At 36.0% G+C, this 12454-nt stretch overlaps 1 protein-coding gene across 6 annotated transcripts in view; it reads right to left on the bottom strand.

Annotated features, from left to right (window-relative positions):
• Positions 1–12454, bottom strand: part of FTO (fat mass and obesity associated) — a 259203-nt gene that overhangs the window by 179032 nt on the left and 67717 nt on the right. For all 6 annotated transcript variants that reach the window (XM_010584883.1, XM_010584855.1, XM_010584865.1 and 3 more), the window contains 2 exons: positions 7329–7408; positions 5365–5508 (listed from right to left, as the gene is read on the bottom strand). In XM_010584883.1, coding sequence (XP_010583185.1) covers positions 5365–5508; positions 7329–7408 — 224 coding nt within the window. The remainder of the gene's footprint in view (positions 1–5364; positions 5509–7328; positions 7409–12454) is intronic.

Raw genomic sequence — 12454 nt, forward strand, 5'->3', positions numbered from 1 at the left:
ACAACTTGACAAGGAAGAGCTGCTTTTCAGGTGCAAGAGGTAAAGTTTAGCAACAGGCTAGTTAATTTTCTGCAGGATTAGCTGGTCTCATCAGAGGTCAGTGTACCAAATTGCAGTATGTGGTTGTTTAACGATGTCGACTACCATTTCCTAGGGCTCCCAAACTCAGGTCCACATTCATCTCACAATGTCTCAGTTTAGCTCTAAACTGAGTTAATAAAATGGAGGTTGGGGAGAAAAACAATGTTTCACCCACCAACTTAGCCATCAAGCTGCTTGACAAGTGACTGCTCTGAACTATCACCTCTAAACAGGTAACTGTTGATTCTGGAAAAAAACCAACCCCATCACCTCCATGAGGCAATGGTGACAAGATTTCTCTATCACTCTGTCCTTGTTTTAGATACATGCAAGCATAAACACTTAGTTTTGCTAAAATCTCCAGAGATTCCAGTTATGCTAAGTTTGTTTGGTATTTTTAACACATGAACACTTTTTACACCACATCCATTACTAAGCACATAGTTTAACAAAAACACATGCCCTCTGCTTTCGAAGCTCTCTTAAAAGCTATATGTCTTCCTGTTTTCATTGAACTCTATTCAGGAATATCTTTTCCTGTAGCAGGAAGGCACTCTATTGGCTTGCCTCCTTCCACAAACAGGAGGAGCCGTACCAGGAAAAAAGCCACAACAGTAAATACTGGAGAGAGACAAAAAACTCAATTCTAGCCTTAGTGGAACTGAAGTTACAGAACATTCATCTTCTGTGACAAAAGTCTCAGGTTAACAGCTCATGCTGAGGATTTTGTAACAGAGTTTTAATTTGGAGACTCGCATGTATCAGAGCTAACTTTAGTTATCATTAGAAAGCATTTTATGTGACCGAACAGGACAAAGCTTAACATATAAAAATATATATGCTGAGTGTTTGAGGAACAATTTTCATCTCCTAATTAATTTTCACTTACAACTTACATCTGTGCAAGTAAGCTCAGAATCAGACCTCATATGTCTAACCAACATATTTTCAAGTTGTCCTTTAAACAATGATTAAAGGCCAATTTTAGGTTATAGTCAATACTGGGTAGTAAAAGGCCAACAGTAGCATTTGACATTTTGTGAGGCAGTGCTCCTCAGTCAATTATTCAAAAGTATTGGTTATTAAATGCCACACATGTAGGTGATCTATATTTTCTCTCTGCCGTACTAGCCAGCCACCAACCATGCTGTCAGCTCACTGTGATGTGCTAAAACATATTAACCTTCCTTTGGCTGTGCACACTGCTACCCTTTCTCAGCAGTGACCTCAGTGTCTAACACCATATACCTTCAACTTAGCTAGCCTAGGCTTTTCTACATCCCTGTACATTCACCACACTTAAATTTATCTACTGCTGCCATAAAAATAGATTTGCTGTAGGCAAAAGTCACTGTACCTCACAAGCAAAAGAGCAACCAATTCAGTCTCAAGTTTTAATCATGATAATCAGGATTTGATAATCATGGCTAAGTAAAAACCCTGATGAGGACAAAACCCTACCTTTGCAAACTTAAGTACTTACTTTGAAACCTGCTACGTTTTCAACACAATCCGTAGATGATAAAAAAAACTTCCTCTAGTGTTTTACTTCACAGAGAATATCCAATTATTAGTTTGGTGTTGGCAAATAAAGAAGCCTTGAAACCACCTCACACAATATGAACTATTACCAGATTTTGCATTACTCAGAGCAAGGAAAACAAATTTTCTTTGAAATGTGAAAAATAGGCTGGCAATGAACTTTTCTGCAGATTTATTTTTATATGTATGAGCATTTACATCATCTGTCTAGCACTGTTTTATTACTTTAAAAAGCATTTACTTGCCAATGGGTTTCCCCAGGTCCCCTGTAGCTCTGTTTGGGACATACCCAGCAGCTGTGCATATTTTGGAAAGCCAAGTGTGATTCAGTAGGGGCAAGAGTTTCACATTTGGTGAACTCTGCAAGATCATTCATTTCAGGATAAATTATTACTGGCCAAACAGCAATCTCATTGCTTAAAGGGGTAACTTCAATCTCTAACACTATGCATGCATTGTTAGGCTATTGTATTTCACAGCTGTCCAGGTAATTACTTCTGTCCACCTTGCTACACCCTGTTCACTGGATACCCTACCGTTTAAGTATTTGTTCAGACTTCAAGCCCATAAGCTACTCAGAAGCAGCACATGAACACCCTTAATTAAGGTTATCTTTACTTACAACTACAAAGTACATACTGGGAGTGAAGTGACTCACACATCTAACAAACAGCACATACCTCGCAATTACTCAGATATTCCTTTGAAGGCTGTTTTAGTGAGGGAGACCATGACAACAAAGCTATGTCTTAAGAAATATTAAACTTATACTTGGCTGCCCAATATAGATGCTGAAAACCTCCTCAGGTTAGCGTCTCACTTTTTTGGCAGGAATACCTCTGTCAAGACATCCAAGACAGGGCTCCGACAAATGAACTCTGGGAAATCTAACATCAGTAAAGACATCCCCCAGATACTCACCCATACCTCTTTTAGAGGTTTCTCTGCCCACCAAAAAAAATGGAAAAAACTAAGTCTCCACCTATGCTTCAGATCTTCAGTTCAAACCCACTTTATCAGCACAGCAAGTCAATTTTCCTGTCCAGGAATACGAAAGTGAAGGCACAGAATCATACCTCATTCTTTCAGACTTGCTCTTAGGCTTTTTCCCTCTAGCAGACACAGATAATTCATCCAGGCCTCATTTGGCAGAGCAGTTAATTTCAGCACAGACTGTGAATCTGTGCTAAACTACTATATTTTAGCTTAGTCACACATAGCCTGATGGTACTCTGATTGTACTGTTCCAGTTAACAGTCTCTGATGACTACTTCAGAGGTGCCAGCAAGAGGGGTAAGAAAAACAAACCCGTAGCATTTCAGGAAGGTAAAAAAATCTAGAACTATGGCTGCATCTAGTTATCTGAGTTAAACCCTGCAAAGAAGTTCAGCTATGATAATATCTGAAAATAAAATACAACTGTATCACCACCACTGCAGATGAGAATACTACCTAATTTCAAGCTCATGATGTCTGGTCCAGAGGAATAGGAAAAAATTCACAGGGAGGTTTAGAACTAGCACAGAAAGCTGTATATCGGACAAAAATACACAAGCAAAATTGGGTGGCAGTTCTTCATTAATTCTATGTTTGGCTTTTTGTGCAATTTTGTCTTTTGTATTTAAATACTAACAAACTAAGGAAAAACAAGAGTCACCAAATCCTGACCACACCAACCAAATGAAAAACTCATTTTCATCAGTAAACAGTTTCTTTAAAGAAACAAAACATGTTCTTGTTCTTCACCTGCCTAAGAAAATGTGAACCTAAAACCTGTATTAGTGCCTGAAAATATAAAGATTTATCATACAGTGAGTAAAAGAAGGTAGGAAGCTTTTATATGTAAAAAAAAGTTGCATTAGCCTCACAGATTTGTACGTTTTCACTTCAGTGACGTTCAAAAAAGAAATGTGCATTTACCACAGTGATAAGCCACTAGCAATTTTGTCTACTTGTGCAGCAAATAAATGAAATCTAAGTAGCACTTCAACATATGGAATTTATCCTTCAAGTGAAGAGGTGACCTTGGGACAAAAAAAAAAAAAAAAAAAACAAACAGGGAGTGGGTATTCTCTTTTCAAATGAAATATAGATCCAATGTGTCTACTAAGTCTAAGTGCACAATATGTACAAGTTAAACAATGATTTCTGTTACAGTATATCCCATATGCGTTAACAGGAAACATCCCTGTATGTCATATAGCAAAATTATTCAGGTGACTGCAAACACCAGGGGCTAGTCTCTCACCTGATGTAAACGGCACATGTCTTTGATGTTAAAGGACCCGTGCAAATTTACACCAGCTGTGCATGTGGCCCTAGCTGTGCAAACCACATATGCGTATAGTTTTATGAACTGAGCCTGATTAATGTTTTGTAAAACCCTGCATGCATCAGACTTCTTTAAATTGCTCTAGCAGCCATTTTGCTAAAAGTCAAGGGTGCAAACCTTTTGCCATCACTATATGCAATTTTACCAACTGTAAACACAATACAGATAAAAATGCGTTCTACAAAGTTTTAGTAGCAATACATATTATTATATTCCTCAGCAGATATCAATTTAAACAGTTTACACAAATTCTAATTTGAGTGAAAATTACCTATGTACTATATGGCTTCTAACAGTGACCATACTTATCTTAGTAGAAATACAGCACAGGTCCTTCAAAATTTCTGAATATTGATGTGTTGTAAAAAACCACTGATACTTAAGCAAAAAGTGGTTCAGAAGTTTGTATTAACTGGTTGCTAGAGCTGTTTTTAAAGAGAGATGATGATCAGTGCTTTACAGTTAGGAACAGTTTAAAGCTTTGTTTTAGGTAGGACAGCTCTCCAGAGCAGCTAAAACATCTGTCATTTTAAACTCCTAATGCATAGCCTTGACTACATTTTCTGTAACTTTAAAAAAAGAAAGAAAGAAAGAAAAGTACTAAATTTACCATCTTCAGAAATATTATCATTGTAAGAAGACCTAGTCCATTGTCAGATATTCCTGACTCTACCCACTAACGCAGATTAAGCCAAATTACATTTTTTATGATACTGCCTACTTTTACACCACAGAAAAAATTACCTGTTTCCACAGTTTCCCAAAATACCATCTGATATTTTCAGTTCATTTGTCAAATCAATGTGTTTGTTAACACTCCAGGTCTGTACTTCAAGCAAGAAAGCACTGCCAGCTTCAGTGGAATCCTGCGGAAGTGCATTGTTACACTTGCATATTTTGTAGCACAGAAAGACCTGCTTAAATATGTTCCTCACAACTATTTCCACTGTATTTTCTTCAGAATATACTTTAAAGCATGTATGCACACTTGTGTCACACCTGGCATTCTGTAAAAACCTGGTTCAACATCTGATTAACAACTGAAAAATTTTACCTGCTCTTTCACTCTCATTTTTTTTCTCTCTCCCTTTTTCTTAGAGAAGCGCTATAGTAGTTTGGTTTGTCCACCACACTATCAGACTTCGTGTAATATTACTGAAACTACTCTTTTACTCTACCAGCAGAGGGATCTTAAGATGGAACAATTAAAACTTCACAGGAATGAAAGAATCAATCCAAGTTAATCTCAATTACTGTACCCAAGTAAAAAAAGTCATAAAAAACACATTTCAAACTTATACAGAGCAATGCCTAGTGAGCAACTGAACACACTTAATTGCCATTAACTCCATGAGCAGACTGCACCTCTCAGAACCTGGCTGAAGTATTATCAGTGCAGATCATCTCACCTCATTATGTATTTCTTCTACTTGCTTTACAACTGCAGTTTCCAGTGATTTCAAAGATAAAGCCATTGATTCAGAATCAGTCTGTAAATTCTGGAGTGCCAGTTCACATTGTCCAAATATGTATTCCAATGTTCCTCTTGAACACTGTAAAAATACAATAAAAAAATGTATATATAGCCACTTCAGAACATAGGTATTCCTCAAATATACTGAAGTATTTGCTTCTGAATAATCAAAGTAAAGGAGAAGAAGGTATGTATTTCTGTAACTGTATTTCATGATCTTTTAAAAAAAGCGTAATGCCTGCTGGATTGTCTGTATAATTATTGACATAAATTATGCAGAAGTCTAATCCATCAAACATCTAGCCAACCTGTACGGCACAGATTGAAAGGACAAAGAAAAGAATTCCTTCTAAATTTACTTTACAAATATGGCACACAAAAACATGAGTATACCTTCCACTGCTTCCCAGGCAGTTTTTGATGGTATTTCAGAATCAGTTAGTTTTATTTGCCCAGTTATATGGGGTCATAGTAACACTAAAATGGAGTTCCATATCCAGTCTGAGAGAGCTGTTTGCTTACGAGGTATAGAGAATATGAACAAAACAATTTTGTACTTCTGCTCATTCTGTTTTGTTTCATTAAATTTCCTTCAAAATTAGAGGGAAATCTGTAAAAATCCTTTTGAAACAAAAGAAAGAATACATCTACATCTTTTAATTATTTTCAATTAAATATCTGTACCTTTAGTTAAATTTCCAGGAATAATCTTGAATAAGGACCCTCTGGTCTCACATTCTTTGTAAAAAAAATATCCATACTGCACAACTTGAAGTCACAACAGTTCACAAAACCAAAACATAATCACTTAATAGAGAAGCTTTTCATACCGTAAAAATAAGTGTGCATTTTCCTGCAAAAGTAACATAGAGACAGGAGCAGTAGGTCAAAGCACTCTTAAAATTAGAGATGAAAAATACAGAATAATTTGTGTTAAAAGGTACAGTGTACTTGAACTTTATGTCAAAGCCCAGTTCAAGCAAGCAGAGTGTATATTTGTTTGGGAAATAAAGGCACATTTTTAATATTACAGCTTATATGTATGTATATGTCCATGGTCAGTGCTATTGCTTTATTTCCACTCCTGCACAAATTAGGAAGAGTAATGGGGGAAAAAAAAGAAGTATAGGGATACATGTATCTCTCTTGCCTCAATAGTGGTATATATTGCCTTGCTGAAAGAAGGAAGTGGTAATTGCAATTTCTTAAAATATCTTTTTACAATACAGTTGTCTTATTTTTTTTATATGCTTTTCCATTAGAATACTACATAAATAAAGCTACTGATAACACCATGTAAAGGAATAGGGAGGAGAGGTCTAGTTAAAAAAAAAAAGTGTCTTAGCACTTGAGAATACCAGGGTGAAGCCTTGTTACCTCAGAATGACTCTGAGACAACAGACTCTGTATTATTTTTCTGCTTCTTCAATCCTCAGATGCACAGAAGGATCCAATTTAAAGCATACTTACGACTGCTCTTAGTTGTTCTGAACCCCTAAAGGCCATTTTTGCCAGTGGACACTGCTGACAGGTTTTGAGTATTTCTATCTTATCATGAATATTGCCTTTCAACTAGGACTGGGATATGAACACAGCAAAGAAGTTTTAAAACATTTCAGGTAAAAATACAGTTGTTTCTACATTTCATCAGTAATCCATGAGGTGTGGTGTAGCACATTCTTAATTCATATCTCATATGCCTAACTCTGAGTTTGGACAAACTACCAATACAGAAACAATGTACCTCAATCAAAAAATAAACAAATAGCAGTTGTTCAAGTTTGAGTCACAAGCATAACTGTGACCACAGTTCTGGATAAGACAGCATGATGCTACATACAGGGTATCAAAATATTAGTTTTAAGAATGACCATATAGCAAACCATTTTTGATACTTACATCTGCCACTCTGTGAGTTGAGCTGAATCGAGGTGAAAAACCAGCCAGAACACAGTGCTGATGTGTCATATTGAGATCATCTAGGGACAGATTAGAAAACCTTAAGTACAGTGAAAAATTATACTTAATAAAACATATTCTGGCTGGACATGAATTAAAGACATGACACTAAGCATTTAAAGAAAAAAAGAGAATTAAGACAGATAGTACTATCTTCATAGAGCTCTAATGTTTAGTAGAGCATGATAACTATTCACTGTCCTAGTGTTACCAAGATCTCTATTCATATTAGTTTTCTCCCAGTTTATACAGTTTAGAAGTGGCATTTTCCCACCTCTTGTGGGAAAAGTTCAACTAAACAAATTAATTCTTTCAAAGTCAAGGATCATTATAAATAACAGACTACTCGCTTCTTAAAAATCACTAAACAATACTGTACTGACATTTCTTGAAAAAAGAAACAAAGAAAGAAGAAAGACAAAGACATATTATTTCATCTTTTTATCTGAAACTTATCTGAAGTTTTCCCTTCACCTCAGAGCCAAGAAACTGGGAACCTAGAAAGCACAATCTGCTCAAAGACCTGTCTCCAAAGTATTTCCTTGGTGACTTTCTTGTAGCCTGCCAGAGGGCTGTCATGGACTTGAGTTCACGAACTGTCAAACAACGACCCCACAAACCCTGTAGATGGAACCTACTTGGTTGCCATCAGAGTTGCAAAGTTATCATAACTGAAGAATGCTTGAATCCTGACAAACTAGAACTTTTTAGAGGAAACATATTCTTCTGGAAAAGTTCAGACTAAATCACTGTTATGCTGAAAACCATTCATGAAGTGCTTTCAATTCAAACAGTTTTGGTGTTAAAATTATGTTGCCCTCTCAACCTTAGTAAGACATTCAGAAAAATCTGTAAAATCACTCCTGGGTTATAGTTTTGTAAGTTAGCAGAAAGAGACTAAAAAAACCATACAAAACTAGGTGACCTGGAGTGTCACCAAGCAAAAAAACATCATAGACAAAATTAGAAGACAGGAATAGAGACCTACAAGCTAGTTAACTTGGAGTCTGTATTTTCAACAATACCTATTCTTTCAGGGAATTTAGCTTCAGTCATCTTAATACAGCATGATGAGAAATTATCAAGCTTCATCCTTCCATCACATAAATATAATTTCTCTTTAAGAGATCAATATTTGCGTACCTGAAACCTGGTGTCCCAAATTCCTACTAATTTTTGAAAACGCTCTTCTGACCATAATAACAGACTATCAGATTGAAAAGAACACAGTGTGTGAGGTTTAATGGTATTCTCTTTACTACTGAAAAAAGATATGCTCTAAAACTTTTACTTTACCTTGCAACAAGTCTGCAACTTTAAAACTGAGAAAGTCTAATGAATAAGAATTCAGAAAAATGACTGAATTTATCCTAGTTGTAAGAACAGTGTCATCTTTTTATGAATTTTATAAGCAACTACTAAAGTTCATACCCAAGACAGCAGATAGCATCATAAACTTGAAAAAAAAAATAAATAAAAACTAGAAAAACAATTTATATAAGGAATAGGCAGACAAGTGTTATGAAACAGGATTGAATTCCGACTGAGAAAGTTTAGATGAGAGGCTTATTTTCTATTTGGACAAGGTCTGCAGGTAGGTAAAGTTGAAAAGCTTGAAAAAACACTCCGAAACAAAAAAAAGAACACAGGAAAAAGTGATTTCCTACCTAAACATATGAGAGTTAAATTGCATACAGCCAAGTCTTGCAAGGACCACAGAACAGTATTATCTCTGGACATTGCAATATTTAAGTATCACAATCACTTTCAAGAAGAATTGCAACAGAAAACAAACCTAAACACTTCCACCACCCCATTCAGTGCCCGTTCATTGTGGTGTGTTTTATGTAGCAAACAGCATTAAAAGTACTACATTTTGATTTGCATCTTTATTCAAACCTTTGGCAAATCTTCCATTGTAGAGCTCGCCCTTGAAATTGATGTCTCTAATCCTTTATGACTCTTAGAAAGATGCCTGTAATTTTAACTTAAGAGTTTATAATTCATCTAAAACTGTAATCGTACAAAAATAGTTGAAGCTTCACGGATCACAGGTCTCAACAGAAATTTGAAAAATACATTCTAGATCTTAAAAGATTACAGTAGAGATTTGCTTTTCTTTTTCTTCTAAAAATATATTAATTGAAAAGAAAAAGCATTCTTTGTCAAATTGGCCATTGTCCATTTGGCAGCAAAAGGTTTTATTCAGATACAGAACACTACGTCCAGATTACTGTTTTGGTTTTAGAGTCCAACCAAAACTGTTACCTTCCTTGGACACCCATGTCAAAACTACCACAGTCCTCTCGTGGTTTTAGGTAAAATATAATACATATGGAGTTAACATCAGTTTTACATGACTAAACACTGATCGGTGAGGTTTGGAAAAACAAAACACAGCTTCTCCAGTATTAAGCATCACATAAAATACATGCATATAAAAGTAGGAACATATATATCAGTCCTGCTTTGGAAAACTGCATACAGAGAAGTTATTTGTCAGACAGTTCTGAATCTGTGGTGAGGTAAGAGCCAACATGGCATCTTTTCTGCCACAAAACAGTGGGCCCTTATCCTGCCACAAATTCAGGACAACTATGGCAGGGACATCTCAATTCAGTATATATTATAAAAACAAAATGCCACAAAACATGTGAACTGTCTAACGCATATGAGAAGTGGCTTTTTATTGTAAATCACCATTAACAGCAACTTAGCAATGTATTTAGTACAGTTTCAAGAACGGCCACACAATCTCTTCTCCTTAAAATAGTCCTGCCTTCCATATAGATGCTTACAAGATGCATATGTCATTTAACTAACTGCTAGGTAAGAAAGAGGTTTTTGAGAATTGGACTACAATTTTCTGCTTATGTGACTGTTCCTCTCCCAAAGCTTTCCCATGCCTGTGAAAAATGCTGTCACTTGCACAGACTATTTTTCTGAAGTTTGATCAGGCTTTTCACTTGTTTATAAATTTTAAAACACTACAAATTACCCAAATTTAAAATAGTAATTCTAGAAAACAATCAAGAAAAACCAATGAAGTTCAATACATACTAGAGTGCTATCCTGATCAAAGAGAATTTTCTCAATCAAAGCCTAATCACACACATTAAAGCTATACGTATTTACCGGTATTAACAGGATACCGTTGTGCCACCAGTCACTGTGCAAGTGTGGATAATCACTTGCACTTCAGGCAGCATAATACCTAAATCTGTTTCCCCAAACTACTGACAATATTGTAAAAGGCTTGTTTGTATTCAAAGGAACACAACTTGGTTCGTAACAGACACTTGGTGTTTGAATGCTGGAAAAAATAACTTCGTTTTTCTGTCTGAGGTGGACCACCTAAGAAACAAGGACACTATTTCCTACATACAGGTATATAGCAAAATCTGTATTTCCTTTAAATGGATTGGTTTATTCTTCTATTTCTACCACTTTCTGCCTGCTACTCCCAATGAATCATCTGCCACCTTATGGTCAGATCCCATTGTAGGACTGCTATAGCTGAGGCAAGATTTATTAAAAGAAATTAATCACATGTATGATTGTGTACAGGTGGCCAAAGCCACCTTGAAAAACAAAACTATCAACCTGAAGTCTGTTTAAATAATTTGGAGATCAGATTTTGACTTTACAGATGAAGTACTAAGAAATCACAAGGAAGTTTAGCAGATGATCCGATTAGTTGCAAATGCATAAAATTATTTGAAATAAAATAGAATTTCCAGCTACAGAAACTTCAGATAACACACCTTGTGCAAAACATAGTTACAAAATGGAGTTTTTGTTTAATACTAATCCCTATTCCTCACACCTGCAGGAAAAAGAAAAAACAAAACAAAACAAAAAAAAAACCCAAACCACAGCCAAAAACTAAAATCCAAACACCACGAAACTATCCAAGGTACTTGGGTGCTTTAATACATGTATCCATGCAAGGCCTCTGTAAAGTTGATAACTGACACAGAAAAACCTAAGGGTAAGGAGAGGTTAAGGGACTTGCCAATGTTTGCATGGAAATTCTTCAAGAGAAGCAGGCTTACAGTGCTTAAAACTAATGCTATTGTTTTAACACCTGACCACCTTTCTACTATCAGATGCAGACTATTATTGTCCATGTGGACCCCCTTACCAGACAAGCTTCTCAGTGATTTTCCTGCTATTTACAGACAGCAGTACATTTTGGAATTTGGATGCTGCATATTCTATTTTAAATGGTGGGAGCAAGTTGATGTCATAGATCTTTCTGTCCCTCCCCTGCACAGACTTCTGCCGTCCTGTTCTTTTCTCAGATACATCCCTCCCAGCACAGAATCTCAGCACAGTCCTCTCCACTGCTTGAAACTACTGCCAGTTCCACTCTTTTCTCTCTGATACTGTTCTTCTCAGTCCCTGTCCCTGCTCTGTCCCCACCTCACTGTATGCTTTCTTCTAGACAGCTGAATTACCTGGGCACCAACAGCAGAAACACCGAAAGCCCTCTGTTTGCTTAGCCTTTGTTAGAAGAATGGACTAATGGATATGTGTATGTATATACACTTAACTAACATACATATACTTGACTAATTCTACTACTTAACTAATTATCAGAGCACCAGTGAGGTGAGGAGCCAAAGCCCTCAGAGAGAAACAATGACTGCATACCCATGTCACTACAGACTATTAAGACAACAACAAATACAAGGTAGAAAGAAAGGAAATTAATTCTTAGCCAATCCTTACTGAAAGGAGTAGGGACTACAGGCCCAAAACTTATTACTTCTAGGTAAAGAACTTCCCAGGAAAACACAAACCACAATGGAAAATGCTAACAGAATTAGCAACAGGGATTTATATCATCATTTCTATCTTCTTTCAAGTGTTCTTCCTGAACTTTTTTGACAGTTGTCTTTTTGTCATCTATTTCACGAAGCAGATAAAAGGTACAGTGGGTTTTAAAGCACCGGCAAAAGCTTTGATATTCTAAACACTACAAATATCTACAAAAAAAAAGTGAAATGGACTTGTGCTATTAGTTTTCTTAACTACCTTAAACAAATAAAGAATTTTCTTTT

The sequence above is a fragment of the Haliaeetus leucocephalus genome, unplaced genomic scaffold (genome assembly GCF_000737465.1).
Source record: "Haliaeetus leucocephalus isolate CR32 unplaced genomic scaffold, Haliaeetus_leucocephalus-4.0 Scaffold92, whole genome shotgun sequence".
In the NCBI taxonomy this organism is placed as follows: Eukaryota; Metazoa; Chordata; class Aves; order Accipitriformes; family Accipitridae; genus Haliaeetus; species Haliaeetus leucocephalus.